General features: G+C 38.9%; 1 protein-coding gene across 1 annotated transcript in view; it reads right to left on the bottom strand.

Moving 5' to 3' along the window:
- Positions 1-23,126: 23,126 nt before the first annotated feature.
- NUDT7 (nudix (nucleoside diphosphate linked moiety X)-type motif 7) overlaps positions 23,127-25,888 on the bottom strand; it is a 5,166-nt gene continuing 2,404 nt past the window's right edge. Inside the window, exons 2-4 of the mRNA XM_010006243.1 lie at positions 25,635-25,883; positions 24,441-24,599; positions 23,127-23,581 (exon numbers count right to left, since the gene is read on the bottom strand). Coding sequence (XP_010004545.1) covers positions 23,198-23,581; positions 24,441-24,599; positions 25,635-25,883 — 792 coding nt within the window. The 3' untranslated portion in view covers positions 23,127-23,197. The remainder of the gene's footprint in view (positions 23,582-24,440; positions 24,600-25,634; positions 25,884-25,888) is intronic.

Raw genomic sequence — 25,888 nt, 5'->3', positions numbered from 1 at the left:
AGCCAAGTACCTGAACCGCAGGTAGGAGCTCGTAGCCGCGGCCGCAGCTCCCGCCCGCCGAGCAGGGCCCGGTGCCGGGGGTGCTGCCGCCCGCTTGTGAGGCAAAGCCGAAAAATCGCCCCCCTCGGTACTTTTGTCTTAGTCCTGGGCACAGCCCAGAGCCCCCTGAGGAGCCTGGTGTGGAAGCTGGGGCTTGGAAATGGTTGTCTGGCAAGATTGGCCTCTGACACCCTCATCCCCTCCATGCCCACACTTCATGGCATCACGGCTTAAATCTCCACTTGAGGTGCCCTGATCTTGATTGTCACTGGGGAACCAAGTGTGCAAAGTCTGTCCTTCCCCATTCCTTGTCCTGAAGCTGCTCCTGGGACCGCAATACTCTTAGCTTCAGGAAAATCAAGCTGACACATGCTCTTGCAAGGAAGAGACCAAAGCTCAAAACACTGCTGTAATTAACATTTAAGCCTTTATAAAACACGTGTCTTCTGGTGATTGATGCCGGTGTTCCCTGGCTTCTTCAGGGAGCTTAATCCTTTAATGTGAGTGCAGGGTGTGCTGTAAGACCACCAGCTGCAGCTTCCCAGGACTGGCCTGGTTTGGGGGCCTACCAAGGCTCTGGCATCAGCCACTTTGGCCTGTGTTAATGAGGGTGGCTGCCTGCAGCCTCAGCTGGGACAGCTGAGTGTGGTTTGTTGGGGGATTGTCAGCGATGGTTCCATAGGTGTCTTAATTTTGTCTGATAAGCTTAGTATAGGTACATGCATCAGGTTGTTGATGGACCCCCTGAATAAATCCACTTCTCTATGTGCCTAAAGAGATGCCTATATTTATGGAGTTCCAAAATTCATTGCAGTGTGAATAAGTGAGTGTTCCTGCAGACCTCTTTGTGGACACAGTTCTTCCATCAGTCCTCCAGCACAACTGAGTTCATCTTAAGAAGTTTCAGGAGCTTTCTGGCTCATGGTAGGGGTTACCACCACCACCTCTTTGCGCTATGGATTTGTTGTGGTCTGAGTTAATATTTCTTAATTTCACCACATGCATTAACTTCATCTTGGGTTATATATTCAGTATATTGAATTGAGGGAGCAAAAAAACTTGGAAATGTCTTAGCTGTAATGAGGAATGGGGTAAAATATTTTCATTCACAGTAATTAAGAAAGTGAGGTAGTGTAGGAATTGATAGGTTTGGGGTTTGGGTTTTTTTGTGCTTAGTAAGTAACCCTTTGGTTTTTTTCTGTCTAGTCTGTCAGAAGTTTGCAGACAAAGTATTTTTTAAAGCCCATTTCTGAGCATTTGTCATCTAAGCCTGTCACAGATCTTGCAGTAAACAAACACATGTTAGGAGCAAATGAGGAGTACTGGCCACAGGAAAGCTTCACTAGTTTCATTATCTCAAGAAGTTCAAACAGATTTTATCAGAAGTAAAGTCTGAAGAGGTCAAACACCCCTTTTGTAGTCCTCAAGAAAGGTTTTGGACTAAGATTCAAAACCAGCTCATTAACACCATCATTAATTTTCTGTGACGTATTAAAGTGATGCCATCCACTTTATTCTAAGTAGCAGCCTGTGAAGGGATCTAACCATTTCAAAGGTCAGGAAGCAGTTTTCCTCCCTTGCTCCCCTGGTAATACCATGAATATTTCCTTCTCTGTTCCCTGTACTTGGCTAATTCAGTGCTGTAATAGGGAATACAAAGTTCTGTCACTTTAGATCTGGCCATTTGAATGCATGACCAGCTGAATAAAGAACAACATGCATTTGACTCCAAATGATTCACTCAGCTGGCATCTTATTATAGTTCTAACTCAAATGAATGGTAAAGTTCAGAATGACTGGGGAAAGTAAAGCAGATAGCATATGTCAACTTAGTGACACCCAGAACAATGAAGAGGCCATGGGGCACCTCACTTGCATCACTCCAGTGGTCTGAAACATCCAAAGAAGTGAACCCAGACCTTTAGGCTGTGCTTATTTTGCATTGGTTTGTCTGCTACTATAGTCCTGTTTTCTGTTGATGATTTGGGAGTTTTCTGATTGACCCTTCCCATCATTATTTAAAGCTATCTCTATTCCTCCTTGGTCCCAAACCAAACGTAATTTATCCTAAGTGATTTAGCAGGTGATTGAAGGATGGACATTTCATAGAAACAAAATGTCTTGGTTATGGTAGAACAAGTGCTTGCATATGTCAGTTGTGGCAACTGAGGTACATGCAGCAGATCCTTTTGTGTGATCCTGATACCATTATTTTGTATTTGATTCATGACCACTTATTTAAGAACAGATGAAAATGAAAACATAGGACTTAATTTGATGGGTATAGTAAAGTGGTGACAATACTAATGGACATGCTGTGAGAACCTGAAGAAAGGTAAATCAAGATTTCTGTGAACACCATATCTGCTGGTCAATTTGGTACCATTTATTCAGGTGTTCTTTGCAACAGTGTTTTTAAAAAACACTTTCTAGAAATGAAGAGAAAATAGAACAGTGCTTTTTGCTAAATGCTAGCAGTTACAGTCAACACTTCTTCCTAATTGAGATCCTTTATTTTCAGAACATTATCACTTATTCAGCAAAAGAACCTATGTATGACTTCATCAGGGACAAAACAGTCTTCTTCACAGATAATGCTTTGATGGTTAGTGTCTGAATTTCATGGAGGTGAGCAGCCATTTGGCATAAATCTAATTGTAGTATGACCATACTTCAGGAGTATAATAGCTGAAGAAGTAAAAGGTGTTACTTGAAACACAGACCACATGCAGGGTCAATAAAAAACCTAAAGTATTCAAATTAAATATAAGGTTTGATTCTGTATGAAGATGAAGAAAACCAAACCAAATCAAACAATCCTTGGACCTTTGTGGACAAGGACTATCCTACATTAGATACCTTTTTTGTACTTTGTATCAGGGTTTGGGGTTTATTTGTGTTTTGTTTAGTTGGGTTTTTTTTAGGAAGAATGATGAGGATTATGTTTAAGAAGGCCTTGATGTCATTGTATCCGTTTCCCTTCTTAGCAGGAACAACATTTAAGACCCTGGCTAATGGCTGTTCACTTTGTTAAAAGGAAATAACCCGTAGATGGCAAAACAAAACCTGCAGTTAGGCTGGATGATACTGATTTTTTTATCTCAGTAGTTATATCTCGTGTGTAAATCACATTTTGTCTTAGACAATAAAATATTACAAATATTTCTAAGCTAAATGATGCATTTGTCTAATAGTTACAAATAAAATTAGTAAAATCATTGATAGCTTCTGGCAGTTTTAGTGAATAAACAGGGAAGTTTTTAATACGTTGTGCTCCAAACCATTGGTTTTTTACTGTTACAAAATTGTTTGGTGCAGGGACAGAAAACAAAACCTCAGGGCTCCCTTAACTTTTCATTCTTATTCAACATTTTCCCCGTACAGCTTTGTGTGCTATAAAACATCCATATTGCTCAACAGAAGATCTATGTTTTATGTTATGAGAGCATGTTCAGAATATCTGTGTCAGCTGTTGTTACCACCTGTAGTCCACATGTCTTATCAATTGGAAAATGGTTTTGGTGACTTTCCCCCCTTTATCTGTGCATGAAATGTATTAACAAAGACAGCCATTTCCAAAGGAATCTCTAAGAGAATAGGATGCCTGATTTATTTGTTTGGGCTTTTTAAAAACAAAGGAGACCTCTGTTTCCTAAGGTTAGTTCATATTGAAGTAATTATTTTATCTTAGCCAGAGGCTCTCTCTTACTGGTTGAGCTACGTATGAATCATAGAAGCAATGAAGCAATTCTATGTTTATAGGCACTGAAGAGCACTGTACATTTCCCTTCAGCAGACAGAAACCATTTAAAGCTTCTCAGAATCATCAGGAGTAATGAAAATATGTTAAGTTTTAAATTGAAGAGGAAAAGAAATCAAAGCATTCACACAGGATTTGGCAGGGCTGATATATGCCAATATGGCTTATCATGTTGACTGCTCAGTTATTTATTCCTTCATTACTTTATCATTTGTCTTGTACAGAAACTCTGCTCAGATAATTCAGTGATGGGTACAATAGAAATTAAATAAATGGATTACATTATTGTTGATCAAGAAGCAATACAATTTCAGAAAATTTAAATTGATTGTGAAATCTTTACATCACAATGATGATAGTTGTCAAACATGGACAGACCAAAATAATCCCTTCATTTATATGTTTATTTTTAAAGCCATACTATCCTTTTGTTTTGCTAACTGAATACATGTTATAATGAAAAAATACTGTTCAGTATCTTTGCCTGCTGACTGTACATTCTATCACATCTGTAGTCTTTTCTGAGAGCTCTGAGGATTATTTTTTTTTCACTGAAAAAATATTATGTTATTTTGGGTAGTAAAATTGAAACTGGAGGTTTCCTTTTGGACTCAACTCTTGAGAAGTGAAGAAAATAAAAACCAGGAAACAATTACAGAGATGGATAATAAATGAGCAAAGTTGCAGGAGATGAGTACATTAGTACTGTCATTGCTTAGAAGTGTCACTCAACACAAGCACACTGACTATATTGTCCTGACTCCATCACCATTACTTGTTTCCCTCTTTGGAAAGCAGAAGTCAATCATGTCTATCCCATAGGAATAATTACTAATAATGCACACTTAGAACTCCACAAATGCTAAGTACCCTGAGACTTTTTTAGAATATTACGATGCCATCCCTGAATTCCAACAGGTTCGAGACATTATTCATACCTTGTTCCTTAAGGTAGTTCATAGCAAAAGTAAAAAGTTGCTGCACATGTTAAATCTTCTGTTGAAAAGCACCAAGGTCAGTAACTGGGCTGTTACATATCTGGGGATGCACACAGGGCTTTATGTACTTACTCATTATGTGCAACTCCAGGCATTGAGAAAGTGTAATCCTTCTTGGCATTTTGACTCAGTTTGGTCTCAGTAGTTATGGATCCAGAGTAACTTGTTAGAAGCTTGTGAAGAAATGTTTCTGAACTTTACAGCAGAGCTGATGTGTGCAGAAGGATTAGAATTCAGCCAATACTGAAAATAAGTTTGAAAAGCACATCCAGTTGTTATCCAGCTGTAATACAGTGCACAAAGTAATTGGGAACATCTGTCTGAATATTATCTTCCAGACTGATTACATCTAATAATGCATTGTATTTTTTAACAAAGGTACCTTCTACAAATTACCAAGCTGATTTACCCTTTTGTGGCTCTTGTTTTTTTTCTCATTAAATATTTATATGTATAATACAGGTAGCTCCTGAATCTACTCAAGGAAATAAAAGTGAGCTTTTAGGTTTACTAAACTGAGCTCTGTTTTGCATATTTATGAATTTGCAGTCCAAGAGCATGTGACAAAAAGGTTGCTGCTCTGGAAGCAGTGATGCTTCCAGCTTGAATTTAAACTTGAATTTGTCACACTCATTTACAGCTCTTGTGAGAGCTCTGTCACAGCACAGAGTTTCCGTAGGGTTTACAGTACAAAGAACTCTCATTTTTGTCCCACAAACTCTTGATACAGCTTTCAGTACCACTCTAGTTGTGCTCTCTGTGATGATCCTTTTGAAGAAAGAAAAAGGATGCTCTTTAGCATAATTGCGTTTTCTATGGAGTATTTTATCATGGTCTATTAATGGTCTCTCTTGCTCAGTTCTATAGCTAGTTGCTGCTTTCTAACTCATTGATTTTAATAAACCAACTACATGTGTCACTGTATTGTCTTCTACTCTCCCTCTGGAGAAAAATACCTGTAACAAAACCCAGAAATGCCGGCTTATTAGGAGATTGGCTTACTCTGGGCACTCCTAAGATGCTAATGGAACTGTTCATTACAAAGCTGCTAGATTAGATCTCACTTGGGCTAGCAGAAAAATGGAATTTCACTGAATAAAATCATACGACTTTGCAGGCAAGGTTTAGAAGCTCTACCTTTTCTTTTTTTCTTCTTTTTTTTTTTTTTTTTTCCTTGGATGGAGTTAGTTTTCTTCACAGCAGCTCATATGATGCTGTGTTTGGGATTTGTGACCAAAACAGTGCTGATAACACAGCAATGGTTTAGCTTTTGCTGGGCAGTGCTAGCCAAGCTTCAAGGCCTCCTCTGTTTCTCACACTGCCCAGCAGCGAGTGGGCTGGATGGGCGAAAGAAGCTGGGAGGGGACACAGGTGGGACAGGTGCTCCCACGGGGTGGAAGGGGTATCCTGTGCACATGGCATCATGCTGAGCAATATATACTGGGGCAAAGGAGGAGGGAGGGGGGACATTTAGGGTTGTATCTGAAACCCTGCTTTCCTGGAAATGGCTAAACACCTATCTGCCTGGGAAATAGTGAATAAATTCCTTATTTTGCTTTGCTTGCACATGAAGCTTTGCTTCACTTATCAGTCGGTCTTTATCTCATGCCATGAGTTTTCTCATATTTGCCCTTCTGATTCTCTCCCCCATCCCACTGCAGGGGAGAGAGCAGGCAGCTGTATGAGGCTTATCTGCCTGTTAGGGTTAACCCACAACACAACATAAAAGACATCTGTCTTCTTTTTATAGTAATTTTAACAGGGAAACTGATAAAACAGAAAGCAGGCCTGAAAAATCATAATGCCTTTTCTATCTAGAGAAGTAGTTCCTTAGACTACAGTTAAGCATACTAGTGAAGTACTTTAAGTAAGCTTATACTATTGATATCAGCACTGTACCTAACATTTATAATAGCACTAGAAGAAATGTTCTAGTTTTATGACTTATTTTTACTGCATCTGTAGCTATGTTTCACAGTAATGGAAGATAACTGAAAAACAAGTAGTGTAGTCTGAAATGGGGCCCATTTGCTGACACAAGTGTTACTCCAGCAGAGGGCTGACTTTGCCATTCTGGTTTTTAGAAGCTTTGAAGAAGTACTGGCTTCATTTCCAATGTGCTTTTCAATAATAATAAGCTGTTAGATAAAGATGATTTCTGGAGACAAAATTATTGTAAACCTTGTGTAGCAAACCTTCATAGTTGCAATGAAACAGATGATTCTTCAGTGCTGCAGTCTTCTGAAAAATCAGATCTGGTCCAATAGACTGCATGGTTTATACGTGCATTTGGAACTTCTGGGGGAAAAAAAAGTTCAGTAGTCAAGAGCCCATACAGCTTCCTCACAGTTCTGTCACTGATACCAAGTCTGTGTGTTAAGAGACATCATAGTGGCAGCATGAGATGTGGATGTAGACTCAAGGCAGACAGCACCACATAAAGGAAGCATTCATATTTTCCCCCCTCTAGAAACTGTGCAAATGGATTCTAATTTTGACAACCTGTGAACTCTCAGGAATAAGTGTTCAGGGAAAGTATTTCAGCATGAATTGTAGAACTTGGCCACAGTGGACCTTGAAGTCCCAACGAAGGGGTCAGAGTGAGGTCTGCCTATTTCCTTGAAGTAATCACATTGCATGACTATGATTGCTGTGCATTTCAAAAATTTCTGTCTTTTGAGACATTGTTAAAGGGCTTCAAAGTCCTGATGAAATTATCATTTATGTGGAACCTTTGGATCATTGCAGCTGTCTCCCCATATGACCTACGACAATTGGATATCCATGTAAACAATCATTTGCTTGATCTTTTGTCCAGCCTAAGAAAAAGTACAGTCCAAGAAGAACTGCAGTCTAAGAAAAACTGCAAGAAAATTTGGGTACTCTGGATAATTCTTTTTCCTTCGGGGTAAAATTAAAGGGCCACAACAAATTCCTGAGCATGCAGTTTGAATCCCCTTCGATTTAATACAATTTTATATCTAAAGTCTAGCTGGTTGATATATCAAATTATTGACATTAAAATTGGAAACCATATTAGGTAAGAGTTTGGAATGCAGCCAAGAGTCACTTTCTGAAATGACAGTACAAGGTGGACTGCACAAGTCCTGGCATTCGCCTAACTCTTTACAGCAAAAATTCAGTCTATATCTACAGTTAAAAATAAAAATCAGGGAGGGCTAACATGGAGAGTGAAGTCAGGACAAAGGGAATAGAGATTTCTAGGGAAATGAATATTTTGCGTTATAAAAATAAAAAAGCTCTTCCTTATTTTTTGTGGCATAAGAAAAATGAAGAAGACATTTACTGCTTGATATTTTAACCATGAGCTAAGCAATGTCCTTCCATGGTAAGTAACCAGCCAGCATCTATCTTTAAATGTGGAGATGCTGACTAGTATTTGGAATCTCAGGTACAGGAGAAGGGGGATTGTGTTACTAAATCAGATCCAAGTACCAATACTATCTTGGTTAAGCTGCAGCATCAGACTTATTTCTGCTGAATGTCACTCAGGTTTCCTCAGAGACCTTGAAATCAGAAGAACTGTCAGGCTTGTGTACTCCTAAAAGATTATGAGAAGAGGAATTTTTCCAATAAGAGGCCAGACCTCTAGTCACCTTGCAGTCACCTCCTCAGTAGAAAGATGGAAGAGGCCTGAACTGCCTTCAGGTCTTTAAATGAAGGGCTTAATTTTTCCATTTTATAAAAGATAAAGCTACTGTTGGGTTAATCAAATTAGAAGAGGAGCAAGAACCATCCATAATTATTAGCTAGGTGCAGAAAAGATGAACAGTGCTCCAGAAAGTCAATATTATATGATTTTTCTCTTACAGCAATACATTTTTAAAAGGTGGTTATGGGATGTTGAACTTGCTATATTTTGAGACAGAACTGTGGGTAGAAACATGAATGAATAAAGAGAGAAGGCAGTGCCCTACAGACTCATATGAGCAAAAGAATGTGGTGTCATTTCATGGGAAGCAAGCACATCAAAAGAGAAACCCATGTGAAGCTGTTCAAAAAGGGTTCATGAGTTACTTCTGAAAACGCTTGCCCTATCCAAACAAAACATTCCTTTAAGACAGGCAAGACATCTTTTAAAGAGCAGGATGAGTTCTGAGTTACTGTGGGTGAGATCCACTAGGGAGACAGAACAATACTTCCTTTAGTGATGCTCCAGCTTCACGGCTACAGAGACTGACCTCTGCAGGAGACCTCAGAGGTTATAGAGAAACATTTGAACAGAATACCTAGCAGCAAGCTTCCTGGATGATCAGGCAGCCATGAATTTTGTGACCAAAGCCCTCCACAAATAAAAACACAGTCAAGTCTTGTCAAATTTTGGAGGGAACTGCCAAGAATTTTAGCCAATGTTCTGATGTTTAGTTACAGTGATCACAGCCCCTGTTGCTGGTGAGCTGTATCAGAAATGGAACAACTGAAGTTAAAAGGGAAGAGATCACTTTAATCATTACAATAAGAAGAAATTAAGAGGCCCTTAATTTGGAAACTGTGACACAGACATGTCAATGTTGAGAACAGTGACAACACACTAGCCCTGTCATACACTATTGCTGCACAAGAGACAGAAGAGCCCCAGGAGGAACGGGTCCCTGCCAGGTTCTGATTTTTTCTGCTTGAGCACCTCAGCCAGGAGCTGTGTTGCTTTGCCAGAACGGAGAACAGGAGGTTCCTTCATCAGGAAAAAGCCACTCTGAGAGGCTTAGTCCAGCCTAATAGCAGCATATCCTTATCCTGAACATACATGCTCTTCGACAGAATTGCAGAATATGTTTAATGACATCCTGATAGTAACTCCCCTTTATCATAATTTTCTCCTTTGAATTGTGCTGTCTAAGAAAGAAGTCTTGTGCATCTTGTAATACACTGTCCAGTGTGTTCAGAAAACCAGTATCACAACCTACGCAACATGCATATGCTGCTAATCAGTGACAGAGCTTAAAACAACTTCTAAGTCAAAACTTCAGTCCTCTTCATATTGATTTATGCCTGTGATCGATGTCATGCCTTGCTGAGTTTCTTCCTATCATCTGAGCTGCTGTAATGGGTTTTGCACATCCACGAATCACCCAATCAATGAGGTAAACCTCTTTTTCAACCAGCCCTACAAATTGTACCTCACAGCTGGGTAGGAAAAGAACACTTTATTAGTCTGCAGAGAGTTATGGAAGATTAGCTGTCAGGAACTAACTAGCCAACTATAAATCAAGCTGCAACTCATGAAGACAAAGTTTCCAGCAGTTCAGGGTATTCTCACTTACCTCTAGCTCAGCTGTTTGCTGCTCATTCCCACAACTTGCTGCAAGGTGTTGCCTCCTCAGCTGGACTGGCCCAGCCACTTCTGTGGCCACACTGGGAGTCACACTTGGGAATTGCTGGGGCTTCAAATGCCCCAGAGTGTCAACTACAGGAAAATACATGTCCATGCATCAAGAACTTAGGGAACAGTTTCCATATTTTTTCAGTCAATTATAATTTTCTCAGACCTTTTCATTTCCCAAGTGGTACCACAGACCCTCTTCCACAAAATACGTCACCTTACTTCACCAGGCTGAGAACAAGCAAAAGTATTGAATTCCTGTGGAACTTCTGGGGGAAAAAAAAGTTCAGTAGTCAAGAGCCCATACAGCTTCCTCACAGTTCTGTCACTGATACCAAGTCTGTGTGTTAAGAGACATCATAGTGGCAGCATGAGATGTGGATGTAGACTCAAGGCAGACAGCACCACATAAAGGAAGCATTCATATTTTCCCCCCTCTAGAAACTGTGCAAATGGATTCTAATTTTGACAACCTGTGAACTCTCAGGAATAAGTGTTCAGGGAAAGTATTTCAGCATGAATTGTAGAACTTGGCCACAGTGGACCTTGAAGTCCCAACGAAGGGGTCAGAGTGAGGTCTGCCTATTTCCTTGAAATAATCACATTGCATGACTATGATTGCTGTGCATTTCAAAAATTTCTGTCTTTTGAGACATTGTTAAAGGGCTTCAAAGTCCTGATGAAATTATCATTTATGTGGAACCTTTGGATCATTGCAGCTGTCTCCCCATATGACCTACGACAATTGGATATCCATGTAAACAATCATTTGCTTGATCTTTTGTCCAGCCTAAGAAAAAGTACAGTCCAAGAAGAACTGCAGTCTAAGAAAAACTGCAAGAAAATTTGGGTACTCTGGATAATTCTTTTTCCTTCGGGGTAAAATTAAAGGGCCACAACAAATTCCTGAGCATGCAGTTTGAATCCCCTTCAATTTAATATAATTTTATATCTAAAGTCTAGCTGGTTGATATATCAAATTATTGACATTAAAATTGGAAACCATATTAGGTAAGAGTTTGGAATGCAGCCAAGAGTCACTTTCTGAAATGACAGTACAAGGTGGACTGCACAAGTCCTGGCATTCGCCTAACTCTTTACAGCAAAAATTCAGTCTATATCTACAGTTAAAAATAAAAATCAGGGAGGGCTAACATGGAGAGTGAAGTCAGGACAAAGGGAATAGAGATTTCTAGGGAAACAAATATTTTGCGTTATAAAAATAAAAAAGCTCTTCCTTATTTTTTGTGGCATAAGAAAAATGAAGAAGACATTTACTGCTTGATATTTTAACCATGAGCTAAGCAATGTCCTTCCATGGTAAGTAACCAGCCAGCATCTATCTTTAAATGTGGAGATGCTGACTAGTATTTGGAATCTCAGGTACAGGAGAAGGGGGATTGTGTTACTAAATCAGATCCAAGTACCAATACTATCTTGGTTAAGCTGCAGCATCAGACTTATTTCTGCTGAATGTCACTCAGGTTTCCTCAGAGACCTTGAAATCAGAAGAACTGTCAGGCTTGTGTACTCCTAAAAGATTATGAGAAGAGGAATTTTTCCAATAAGAGGCCAGACCTCTAGTCACCTTGCAGTCACCTCCTCAGTAGAAAGATGGAAGAGGCCTGAACTGCCTTCAGGTCTTTAAATGAAGGGCTTAATTTTTCCATTTTATAAAAGATAAAGCTACTGTTGGGTTAATCAAATTAGAAGAGGAGCAAGAACCATCCATAATTATTAGCTAGGTGCAGAAAAGATGAACAGTGCTCCAGAAAGTCAATATTATATGATTTTTCTCTTACAGCAATACATTTTTAAAAGGTGGTTATGGGATGTTGAACTTGCTATATTTTGAGACAGAACTGTGGGTAGAAACATGAATGAATAAAGAGAGAAGGCAGTGCCCTACAGACTCATATGAGCAAAAGAATGTGGTGTCATTTCATGGGAAGCAAGCACATCAAAAGAGAAACCCATGTGAAGCTGTTCAAAAAGGGTTCATGAGTTACTTCTGAAAACGCTTGCCCTATCCAAACAAAACATTCCTTTAAGACAGGCAAGACATCTTTTAAAGAGCAGGATGAGTTCTGAGTTACTGTGGGTGAGATCCACTAGGGAGACAGAACAATACTTCCTTTAGTGATGCTCCAGCTTCACAGCTACAGAGACTGACCTCTGCAGGAGACCTCAGAGGTTATAGAGAAACATTTGAACAGAATACCTAGCAGCAAGCTTCCTGGATGATCAGGCAGCCATGAATTTTGTGACCAAAGCCCTCCACAAATAAAAACACAGTCAAGTCTTGTCAAATTTTGGAGGGAACTGCCAAGAATTTTAGCCAATGTTCTGATGTTCAGTTACAGTGATCACAGCCCCTGTTGCTGGTGAGCTGTATCAGAAATGGAACAACTGAAGTTAAAAGGGAAGAGATCACTTTAATCATTACAATAAGAAGAAATTAAGAGGCCCTTAATTTGGAAACTGTGACACAGACATGTCAATGTTGAGAACAGTGACAACACACTAGCCCTGTCATACACTATTGCTGCACAAGAGACAGAAGAGCCCCAGGAGGAACGGGTCCCTGCCAGGTTCTGATTTTTTCTGCTTGAGCACCTCAGCCAGGAGCTGTGTTGCTTTGCCAGAATGGAGAACAGGAGGTTCCTTCATCAGGAAAAAGCCACTCTGAGAGGCTTAGTCCAGCCTAATAGCAGCATATCCTTATCCTGAACATACATGCTCTTCGACAGAATTGCAGAATATGTTTAATGACATCCTGATAGTAACTCCCCTTTATCATAATTTTCTCCTTTGAATTGTGCTGTCTAAGAAAGAAGTCTTGTGCATCTTGTAATACACTGTCCAGTGTGTTCAGAAAACCAGTATCACAACCTACGCAACATGCATATGCTGCTAATCAGTGACAGAGCTTAAAACAACTTCTAAGTCAAAACTTCAGTCCTCTTCATATTGATTTATGCCTGTGATCGATGTCATGCCTTGCTGAGTTTCTTCCTATCATCTGAGCTGCTGTAATGGGTTTTGCACATCCACGAATCACCCAATCAATGAGGTAAACCTCTTTTTCAACCAGCCCTACAAATTGTACCTCACAGTTAACAGGATTTAATATATTAGTGACTAAGGAGCTTAGGTATGCTTATAGTAGGAACCATACATATACCAAGGAGACAGTATTATGTCTCTTAGCCATAATCATACTCTCTTTGACTGTGTGAAAAATATAAAATGCAAGACAAGATTTGTGACTCTTACAGTAGAATGCCTGACTTTAAATCTTTGTCTCAAAAAAACCTGTCTTTTAAAATCTTAAAACTTAGACATTGTGTTTTTAGTGTGGCTGCAAGACACAGCAAACAGAAATGTTAAATGTCATGGCATTACCTGCTGAGAATGGTAAGAATGCCTCTTTGTTCACAAAGTTGCCATCCAAATCCAGGAAATGGTTTGGGTTGAACCTCCAAGGGGTTGCCCAGTGCTCAGAGTCATACACAACTGAGTGCAGATTTGGCAATACAAGTGTGCCCTGCAAGAAGAAGCAGAGGTTATGTTTTCCTGCTGTTCAGTTTTTCCCCCCTCTCTGCAGTTACAAAGACACCCTTCAGCCAGGACTGGGCAGGACCCTGCAGCTCTTCTGCTACATTTTGGACACTTTCCCATGAATCAATACTGAGATTTCAGACTCACAGGGAGAACCCCCAGTAAGATGCAGTCCAAAAGGCAAGGATACTCAAAGGTGAAAATCACTGCCATAACTGGTACCACTTAGCTTGATCTCAACAGCAGAAGCATCTTCACAAGCACCCACTGTGCTCTCTGGACTGTTAACTACAGATGTGCCAAGGCACATGGATTTCTAGCTAGGAATACTTGCCAAATTGTGCTAGGACAGTGATATTCCAGCTGCATTTTGTTCAATTGTAAGCTGATTGTCAGAATGAGTCCTAGCTCCCTGTAAATGAAATTATATTTACTTCATGTGAAAAATGCCAATATTTTATTTCTTGACTCCAATTTAAACTGCTCTGTCTTTTCTTCAGGTTACAGTGTACTTAACACTGGGCAGTAGCCATCTACAGTATACACTTGGGAGCTCTCCTGAGCATCATCAGTTTCTTACGATTCTTTACTGGCTGATTTTGTAGGTTCCGAACAACTTGTTGTTTCATATTTTGGGGGTTACTAGATGACATGCCAGCTCTTCTGTCTGCGCCAGACATGTGCTTCCAGCCTGAAAATGAGTTCACTACAATTAAGCTGTGGTGACCTACTGTTAACAAGTCCTTTTTATTTTCCTTGTTTTTTTTCCTTCTCCCCTCTTCTCCATTAAAACTACCTTTGTTAACACTAGTTTTAAGTAGACTGAACAGAGTTTGCTGATTTTGTTGGAAAGTAGAATGGTTTGCGTAGAATCATCAGGTGCCAACGACAACCTGTACACTGTAGCAGTTTAGGTGAACTAGTTGTCATGACAACTCAATTAACTAAATAAATATATTTGTATGCAGCAGCAGCTCGTGTCTGCTGCATCATTTTTACCTCAGCACAAAGCATTTTGAGTATACATGCAAATGACCCTGTCTCTCACCCCTTTCTCACCCCTCATCCTCCCCCAGCCAGGCAATGATAAAAATGAGGACCTATGCAGTACCACTCGCTTCTACTGAGCTCCTCAACTGGGAGCCTTAAAAGAGTTTAGCTGCTTCTGACAGTGTGGAAATCCAGGTCAAGTCATTGCCAATTTCCTCTTTCTCCCACCTCTCCCCATTCTCCCCCTGAGGCTGGCTCATTAGGTCACCTTTCCAGAATTGTCTTCTAGTTCTACTGTAATTAAAGGGAAAAAAAAAAGGACAGTTTGTGGATACATACACAGTAAACTACCTGCTTGCTAAGTTACTCATATAGCTCCACTCACCAAAGATCTATGGGCTATGGAATAATTGACATATCTAAGTGAATGCTCAGGTCACAACAAACTTTTAATTGCCTTCAGTATAAAAGGAATATAATGTTGCTTCATAAAGGAATTGCAGTGTCTCCCTCAAAACACAAAGCACCGAGGAACAGAACAGATAAAAAAGAAAGGTTCCTTATTAGAAAGTTGTTGAGGTTACTGGGGGTTGGGGCCTTAGAAATGCAGTATAAAGAACAGGTAACATCCACCTGCAATCATCTAGCACATCTATTTTCATGCTCCATCTTTTACCTACTTTTCTTAGAAAATATTATTGTGAGGGACCCAGCAATAGAAATAAATAGAGTAAGGCAGAAACTAGAAGGAAGATGGATGAGAAGTAACAAAACAAAGCACAAAGGCACATGCCATAGTCTTAACTGAGCACCTGATAGACTTTAATGTTAGGACCATCATCATTATTTTCTTCTGTGCTACATGCTGGTAATGCCGAGACTGATTTTTTATCCCAAAAGAAGCATCAGATCTATGACAAAATCCTATTTAGCCCGGGAAAATGTTCAGTGAAACCACATTTTAATTTTGAGAGGAGACTCAAGTGGCCTTTCTCTGGCTCACATTATTCTGTGCAGAACAGTTTACACTGAGACGAACTTTATCCAATACCAAGTCTGATTAGATTGTGGAAATTTTAAATAATATCATTATGGGATCTCATTCAGGAAAACATTTAAGCCACTTACTTTTGTCCTTCTTGGCTTTGGTGTTTTTCTAATATGATATAAGTTCATGCCTAAAATTAAACACTAATTTATTTATTTTTTTCAATAGACATTTTTTTCTGACTCAACTCTCCAGTGATTCAGCTAGTTTAACTACTAAAGTTTTAAACAGGTCAGATCTGTGAGCTTACCTGGAGTTGCTTTAATTGTAATTTTAAAAAAATTAGAAATACTTCTACCTTTAATATTTTTTCCTGCTTTAAAAACACTTAAGTTGAGAGTAAGTGCAAAGTCCCTCCTCAAAACCCCAGCAATAATCATCCCCAAAACCCCACTTAAATCTTAAATAATGTATTTGCAAAAGGTAACATTTCAGTATCACATTTCTGGGCTGTTAGATTCAGAGAATGATGGATGAAGTAACTCAGCATTTACTTAAGGTATAACCCTCACTTTAGGAGAGCAGACATCTGTTGTGACTGATTTTGAGGTGTGTCATCCCACTGTATGACTGTAAAAGCTTGAAGCCTAGAAGGATTCGGTCTGTTATTCTCAGGCACATATACCTGAAAGTCAATAGAAAATGCCAAATTGAAGGAATTCTGCCCGGAGAAAGTTTAATTATATAGAGTGGAAATAAAAGACCAATTATTTATTCTGAAGAATCTCAGAAATGTTATGAGAAATTGTGACAAGGATTAATTTTTCTGCCCAGGCTGGTGTGAGGGAATTGAGTGTTCCTCTGCTTTGTCTGCCTTCACAGGGCAGCCCAGGACTCTGAGTCCCTGATGGCTGACAGACTCTAACTTCCGTGCAAGTGTATAAAGACTCATGCTGACAGGCACCTAGGAGAAAATCTGGATTACCAATTCAGTAAGAGCTCTGGTCCTATTTATCTGATCAGTCTCATTGAAAGTAAGGAAAACCTCTTCAAGCTTTTGAACAAAGAGGATTTTTTGTACTGAATAAAACTAGAATTTGCCATGCCTGATTTTCTAATGGACAACTCCACACAGGAGTCAAATCATCAGGATCTCTGGAACTGCACTGGTTTCCACCAGCTGCAGATCTGACTCACAGTGCTTAAATGTGACTGAATGTCTTTATATCTGGAGTTCTGCAATAAATCACCAGGAACCATATGACTGCCCACCATGCAAAACTGTGAACCATCTGTCTGTCCTGCTTAATAAGCCTTAATGTTTAATAAGTAAATGAAATGTTTAATATTTACAGAAATCAGGCTGCAGGCTGTGCAGTTGCCAGGTACAGAAGGGCCAACAGAACGTACACAGCTGCATTTCTGCCTCTGTGGGTGTAGCTGAGGAACTCTCCTGATGCCAGACACTTTCTAGAAGTAACGTTTCTTGATGAGCAAGCTTCAAGAACAGAAAGTTCTCCTATGCTTTTGTTCAGCAGAAGGATTCTTATATCTTAAGCAGGGCATCTGGACACAAATATAGATATTAATAAATAGGATTAATAATGGAAGCACCTAAGAAACTTTTTCCCCCCTCTTTTTGTTCCCATTCACCACCCTCCATCCTTCCTTGCTTCTCTCTTTGAATTCTAAATGCACTTCAGTTCCTTCATGTGACATTCACAACAAAAACCAGTACCAATGCTTACCTAAAACTTTACAGCTTGGACATGTGTGAATAGCCAGTTCAGATACAAAAGACGACTTGGAGGATGTCAAAAGAGGTTCCTTACTGACAGTTAAGACCCCAGCATGTATCTAAACATGGAACATTAGCAGTGTTAGATACCAGCCTCTCTCTGGGCTATATGGGAAGAATTTAATTAATGATGTTATTCAGTAAAGTTTTAGTGGAGCATTTCCTTTGATTGATGCTCTTAAATTCAGAACAATGTTTTATGTAGTATGCAAATTACTGTGGTAATCAGTAACCATAGCAAATTGTAATCACTAAAATCAGTGTTATGAAGGGCAGGAATGTAGTTGGAAGACAGTTCTCAACCAAAGTTTGTGGTTGGTTTTTTTTTCCTTCTACTGGAGAGAGTATTTTCCTGGCAGAGCGTTCGCTCTTCTTCATTTCTAGGGCTTAAAAACCCCAATTGTTGATTTGCGGGCCCGGAGGCTGAGCCAGGCTTGCTCTGAAGCACCTGGGAGGTGGCACCCTCTCGTGGCAGCATGCTGAGATGCTGGCTGCTCGTCCCTTCTTTTCTCCAGACACACATCACTTCCTTGACTAATTTTTTGGTCTTATCTCCTCATTGTGAGGGACATCTATCCACATCCCCTGCTAGAGCAACGCCCTTCTATTTCCCCTCACCCGATAAACTCTTTCTCAGTCACCGAACTCTTGTGCTCTTGCATCCAAAATATCTTGTTTTCTCTCAGTCTTTTTTTCCAGCCTTCTAAGTTCTGCCCAAGTTAACAGACTGTCACAGATATAAAGCCCCTGTCAGAACAAGTGCCTTTTAGCCGTTTTCACCCAGATGATTGTAGGGAATGTGCTCCATCCACCACATACACCTTTTTTCTTTTTCTCAAGTAAGGAACAATTTGATGCCAGGTGTTTTAACATCAACTTCCTTTCTGTTAACAGTATTCCCAGTTTTCCAAGCATTGGTGAACCTATGTTTACATCTGTTACTGATTCTTCAGCTACTGCATTACTAATTTAATAGTTAATAGCTGAAATCCACAAACAAGACATTCTGTATTACTTCCATTTTTAGCAATAAAACCTGGCAATGAACTACAGCATTCCTATTTTATTAAGTTTGTTTTCCATAAATATCTGTGAATCAGGACTGTAGATGATCTAAAAAGATGTTGCTCTTAGCTTTAGAATTACAGCCTAATGTTTTAAAAGCAATTAACTATATATTCTAAACAAACAGAGGCTTCTTTAAAAGTATTGATTTATTAAATTGAACCACTGATAGCACCTGATAAGCAAATGATAAGAATTAATCTAATAGATTGAAAGATACAAGATGAAACATAATTAAGATAATATACACTATCAGTTGAAGTAGGTATGCAGTATAAACTAAAGCCTCAGAGGCTTTACTTAGGCACAATTGTACTAAAGTCAGTGAACTTACTGTGATTTATCCAAACTACAGATCTGTAGCAATTAGATTATTAGAAAAATAAAACTGTTTGAATAATTTTCTTTAAAAGAGAGAAGAAAATAAACACTATTTAAATGTCCTGTTTGTCAGCCTCTTTTCTACAGGTGTTTGTTTCTCTGTGCAAAGCCATTTGAATATAGATTCACATCACAATGTCCTTAATCCTTCAAACATAACAGAGCTTTTTGCCAAGAATTATTCATACTAATTTCAGCACCTGGATATCTGACTCTAACAAGAAGAACCATTATGATCCACAACAGGGCTCAAAGACAAACTCAGCTTTCCTCTGAAGAACCTCCCATTTGTTACCAGGAGCTCTGTATTTTACTATAGACATAAAAGGGGATGCCAGCATTTCATGAAGAACAGCTATGCAAAGATTTTAAAGCAGCTGTGCTAGCAGTCAAGCCCTGCAGTAGCTGCAGAATGGAGAGGTATATTTTAGTACCATATATGTCCAAACAGAGTTTATAATACAATGGAGACTAAAACAGACACAGTTCAATAAATGCTCATCTGGCCAGTCTGAAGAATTAGAGAGTTCAGGATGAGAAGAGTTAAACGTGCCCAAAACAATGAGTCTCTTGCTAGCACATTCTGACAACAGGATGATTACTCCTCATTAACGTTTCAGTATTACTTGGATGTTTTCCTTCCTAGCACACCTACTATTCATTTTGAAAAACAAACAAAACCCATCATACGAGGTATCAGGCAACCATACGTTATAGTAAATTTCATTAACATCATAAAGCATTAAGAAACTGATGTTGAAGCTCAGAATTCCATTCACTAAGGGACCATTCTGGCAACAGAAATACAGCTTCTGCAGGGAATCAGAAACAAGTGTGATTGCTTTTTCTGTCTTCCTTATTTCTTAGACTACATTGCAGGAAGAGATTAGAGGGACAGAGGGATTATGTATTGACCCTTTTCACTAGAATTTTTTGTTATTATTATTTTTAACTGGAGCTCATTTAACATGTACAGTTGTGAAAACTGCATTGCTATGGCAACCTACTAAAAAGAAAGAATCCCCAGTAGTACATAGCATACATATTGACAACTAAGCACTCACACGGGGGTTTTCTTGAAAACAGAAACACCTCCAGATTTTGTATTTTATATGTATATGATTTAGGCATAAATTGAATATAAATATTCTTTCTTCAGTATTTACCTTCTCCTCTAACTGTAACTGCCTTAACCCTGCATGAACTCTAGCCAAGACATGCATTTTAACTGAGCAGCATACACTGAACTTTCCCCACACTGAAGTGCTGTAAACTAGTACATATATTATTTCTAAATTAAATTTCATTATTTTTTTTCTGGTATGGTTATAATTGTTAAATACCAGTTTACATATTAAATCTATGTAAATGTTCACATAAACATCAAATATCAAAAACTTGATTATCTGAGCACTAAAAAATATAGAAATGTTTAATCATAGAATCACTGCCTGTTAACTAATTACTAACAACTCATATTAAATTGTATGCCACTTACTTTTAGTTAGTTATCCTAGGCCCTCAACCAGTTTGAGGGCAGAATACAGTATTTTCCCCTAGGAAATTCTCAGTACAGCATATTTGCTAGATCTTTTCTCTTTAAAGTTTACACAGCTTCCCTGCAGCCCAAGGCCCAGGGAAAGATCTACCTCCACAGATGATCCACCTTTTCATGAGCTTGTTCTCACACAAACAAGGCACAGTCACACTCACCTTTAAAACATGAGGCACAGAGCAGCTGCAACTTCCTTTTAATGCACGTAGCTACCCAGGGCACTTTTCCAGCAGGAGTGAGGGATACTCACTTTCTGATCTCCTACTTCAGAAGTAGTATCCTGGAAACTGCCTGTATCCCCAGAATTTGTGATACCCTGCTTGGGGCCCTCTCCATTCCTTACCTCTTGACAGTAGGAAAGAAACTTTCCTCACTCAGATCCCAGTTGGATATCTAAATAAAAAAATTCTTTTGAGTTAAGAAAGTACTTTTCAAATGTGAAAACTCATGTCAGTAAAATTATGAAGGATGCATAATGTGAAGCATGAAGCCCCAGTGGTTTTACTGCAAGTCACTCCAGTATTTTTGGACCTCTGTAAGCTTCATTTTTCAACTAGTTCCAGTGGTTGATTTGATTCAAAAATCAACACAATTTGCATTTGCTAAAAGGAGCAACAGCTGTAACTGTTGTTGTCTTTGCAGTTCCACATAATAATGTTTTAAAAAAAAAAGAGAAATAAAAACAAACTAAGGTTTGAATTAGAACAATCTGTATAATTTCTGTGCCAGATCTGGTTGAGAGATGAAGAAAAAGGTCTGCTGAGAATAGAAGATGGGAAGTTAGTTATTATGTCTCTTGGTACCTGTTTTGTTTACTAATCAAAGGTCTAATTGCTTTGCTCTATTTTAATTAACAATGTTCTTATTTTAATTGGTTACTTTTTCTGCATACATTAGCACTGAAACCACTGAGGATGTTAATATTATGATGAAGAGTTTAAACTTAAGCTTTAACAATTTCACATGTGTTTAATAATGAAAAATAAAGCTGTTCATCATAGATGTGGCTACTGCTTCTCCAAGGATTTCATCCTAGGAAAAAAAAAGTCCTCTTTTCTTTTAACTTAAAAAGTCAACTGATAACACAGGCACCAAAAGAGCTAGTATAGGAATATGAATGGATTGATGGTATTTTGATATGCTAAAATGTTCAAGCTGGCTGAATCTTTTGAAATGTCCCAGTGTGACAGCCATTCTCTTAAGAACCAATCTCAACATTATTAGCAATTGTATTTGAAACTGAGGGAACTTTATCTTGTTTCTAAGACAGGCTGAGAAAAAGCAAACAGTGTCCTGTGAAAGAACTGGAGAACTCATTCAAATTTTTCCAACTCCTGTGAAGATATTGGAACAAATAACCTTTACGCAAGTACGTTAATTAGCAAGGACAAATGAAACAACTGTTGTCTTTTTCCTATGACCTGTTTTTGACAGATGTGTCTACTTCCTCTCTGGGACAGGTAACAGGCTTGGTGTAGAAGAACTGTAAATCCTCAAGTTTCAGACATAGCCTTGCCTAACATTCCTGCCTGCAACATACAAAGGGTTGGTCTACATGAAACAAACAGTAGTATGCACTAATACAGTAATATAGTACAGTAATACAGCTGGTTAGATAGCCACACACAGTAGTTGGTAGTTCACTGTCAAAGTAGCAATTACCAACTGAGATTCTGCAGAGGCCTGTGTTGAGTGTGCTTACTCTGAGTTGCAAACGAAACAGAAAATACATTAATTAACTTGAGAATAACAGCAAAATGTCTGAAGAAGATGGTAGAAGATCATTACAATTTGTTTTGAATAAAACAGGATGTAATTAAATAAGGACAAATACAAAATGCAATGGTTGGTAGGAATAATCAACTGTTCAAATACAGAATCCAATAAATACACATACAGGAGCATACTAGTTAACCAGAAATGAGGAAACGAGGATCCACAGCACAAAGAAGACCTTGGATCTAACACTGCCAGGGTGACTGCTAAGACTGAATTATGTATAACCATTTTTGTTCTCATGAACAAATTCAAATCCACTTTTCATTCCTTAAGATGACTCCTTCTAGATGAGTGCATGAAACTAACAGGATGCTGAGGAGCAACGTTCAGTACTGTTTCCTGTGCACCAAGTTTTCCATAAGCTACAGAATTTCCTTGGGAGAAACGTTAAATTGAGAAAGAGTAGTAAAACTCATTAAGCCTCACTATTCCCTCCACAAGCCCAACAAGACAAAACAAAACAAGACTGTGAAAGCATCTGACACCTTTTCCATTTTATTATGCATTTCAGAAGTGCTTAAAGATACCTCAGTGACTGTATGCATTATGTTGTCCACATGTAGTATGCCACACAGTAAGACAGACAGACTCCCCAAAGTTTTCATACTCTTAATTCAAACACACAAAAATTAAATAATATATCATTATGCAGAAGGCAAACTACAGAAAACATCTTGGATCACACGAAACAAAGGCAGGAAGTGAAACAGACCTTCCAAAATTGTACATTAAGTCCGTAAAAAATAAGTGCTTTTGGCAAGTCTGTAGCAGATTAAAAATTATATTAATCTAGTTAGGGCTTGTCAAATTAAAAATATTACTTAAATTATGTTAGGTTCCCAATTCAGAAGAAATTTAAGTGTGAACTTCAAACAAATAATAGGTACAAAGAAAATAAACAAAAGCCTTTTTCCTCCTTTCATTAACTCCCAGACCAGTTTCTCACAGATTACTCTTCTTTCTTTCATGTAAGGATGCATATAAATTCATGAAGTTATTCTCAGCAGATGAAATTAAGTTGTTAAGATCATAGTCAACTTCAAAAGTGGGTCTCTTTCCATAAATTACAAGAGCAAGAAATACAGCAAAGTGAGCAGTAAGTCCCCATATCTTGAATGACATTTGATGTTCATGGTCCTCATACATAAAGCAGTGCATCCGACTTGAATAACCAGAGGAAGTTTTGAAAGGCAATGTGTTGTAATTTAAGGGCTTGACAAAATACTCCAGTGGCACAACAAAAACATGACTCACTTCATCTGGATTAGGAGTGGCCTGGAATGTATCCTCTATAAATCCTACAACTGGTGTTACCAAGTGATTCATCTAGAAGGAAAAAAATCCAACAAACAATAAAAAAAACAAACACCCAAACACTGAGTTTGCAATAAGTAAAAGAATGTTCTTTATTTTTAAAACATCTCAGGTGTTAAAAAATAAGTACAAGAAACATACAAAATATTCTTAACTGTAATACAATTTAGTCCTGCTAATGGCAAGGTATTTTAATTTATATTAAATATATTTTAATCAATTTTAAATATTTTTATATTTGTTAAACATGCTTTTACTACTATTCTGTTCATCCTGTACAATCATTTAGCAGTTTAAAAGTTCTGTCAATCTGCTACAAAAGTAAAAACATGAATGCTCTCTCACAAGTCTCTTTCTTATTTACTTTGGTGAGTTCTGTCTGTAATTCAAATTTTCAAGATAATCTATTTTCCTTGCATCTCATTAACTTTCATTTCTTGCTGCTTGTGTCCACTGACTCAAGAAGTCTGGTATTGTCTCCTCTATAATCACTCAAGAGGTGCTTGAAGAGAGCAACCAAATCCCCTGCTAGCTTTCTCTTCTGCAGGCTGAACACACCCACTTCTCTCAGCCTCTCCTCACAATCCACGTCCATCAGCCCCCTTACCATCTTCACAGCTTTCTGGCTAAACTCCTGCCACTTTAGCACTTTCTGTCCACACCTGGACATGGTACAGCAAATGTGGGCTCACAAATATCAAATAAAGAGCAAGAATCTTTTCCCTGTGCTCTGCTGGCAACTCAGTCTGTGCACTGTAAGCTATGGTTATTTACAGTTACAGGCTAGAAAAGATCATTACCAGCCTTACAAAATAAAATAACCCAAGCTTATTTTCTAATGATATGCTGACTTACTCAGTTTATTGCTTACTTTATCAATTCCAGGCACAAGCCTACAGACAACTTCCACCTTCTCTGGCTGGAGTCCCACTTCTTCTTTGGCTTCTCGGAGAGCTGTATCAATTTCATCTACATCAGTTGCTTCTCTTTTACCTCCTGGAAAACACACTTCCCCTGGTGATCTTCTCAGCTAGAATTTAAAGAAGCATTACTGTTAAAATATAACAAGTTTCAAATTTCTTCTTGGATGCACACAGACACTTGTTCATATTGCAGAATCACTTTATGTTTGATTTATCTTTCCACTCAAGGAAGCTGGAAATGGTGGTTAAGAGATTTCTGCAGATCAGAAGAAATGTGCCTTATGAAGAGCTACACAAGTGGAGCCTATACTAAACTAATCCATGAACCCTCACTATCAGAAATACACAGAGCACTTCTACAGGATTGTATAATTCATACTATACATTCTGCTTTAATACTTTAAAATTTGCATATTTAGTCATCTTGCTTGCACAAGAGACTGAAAGATTAATCTACACAGACAAGTTGAACAGTACAATTAAAATACTCAAGGTCACAAAAAGAATTTCTAAAACACACATTAATATATCTTTAAGTATATTATAGTAATAGACTTCTGCATCAAAGATCAGTAAATATCCCATTTACATTCAGTTTATCAGCCAGGAAGCTAATTATTAGTCTTAAAATTTCTAAGACACCAAAAACCTTCCATTTTTCAGCAACAGGAAAACATACAAGTAAATAATCTCTGAATACAGACAGTTGCATGGGAGAGGCTGGAAAAAAGAGTTGTAAGAGAAAGCAAAAAGTTGGCATAAGAGTTTTGGGGAACTTAGGCTGTTGCATTTCCTTTCATACATGAGAGTAGTATTAAAAGCAAACTGAAAAGTCACATTAATTAAAGCTGCATCGTATTATCAGTTTCCTTATTTAAGTCATAGTAAGTGATTGAAATTTGCTTTTCTGATCTGGACACCATCTTTTCCTGTCACAGGTCTGGGCACCGTTCCGGCACGCCAAGCCCCAGCAGCCCAGCCCTGCGGGCCCGGGGCAACGTGCGGCAGTGACGGGCCTTGCGCAGACCCCTGGGGCAGAACGGGAGGAGAGCTCCCCGGGCAGCGACGTCCCGGTGCCCGGCTCGTGTCCCTCGGCAGGACAAGGACAAGGACCAGGCCCGGGCCGGGCCCGGCTCACCCACCTGCAGCGACCGGACCGTCAGCAGCAGGTGCAGCTTCCCCTCCCGCACCATCAGCGGCAGGAGGACAGAGGCTTTGCGCAGCGGCAACCGGGAGAATTTGTCTCCGACATCGAACTGCCTCAAGCGGCGCCTCGCTTTCTCCTTTACACTCTCTCTAGAAGCAAAAAGAAAGGCGCGCCGTGATCCCTCAGGCTGGACACCGGCTCCCAGCACCCCGCAGGAAACGGAGGAGGCGGGTTTTCCACAGACCTGAA

Source organism: Chaetura pelagica, unplaced genomic scaffold (assembly GCF_000747805.2).
Source record: "Chaetura pelagica isolate M959 unplaced genomic scaffold, ChaPel_1.0 scaffold139, whole genome shotgun sequence".
Lineage (NCBI taxonomy): Eukaryota > Metazoa > Chordata > Aves > Apodiformes > Apodidae > Chaetura > Chaetura pelagica.
Note: the sequence above shows the minus strand (reverse complement) of the source record. Positions and strands in the feature narration are given on the sequence as shown.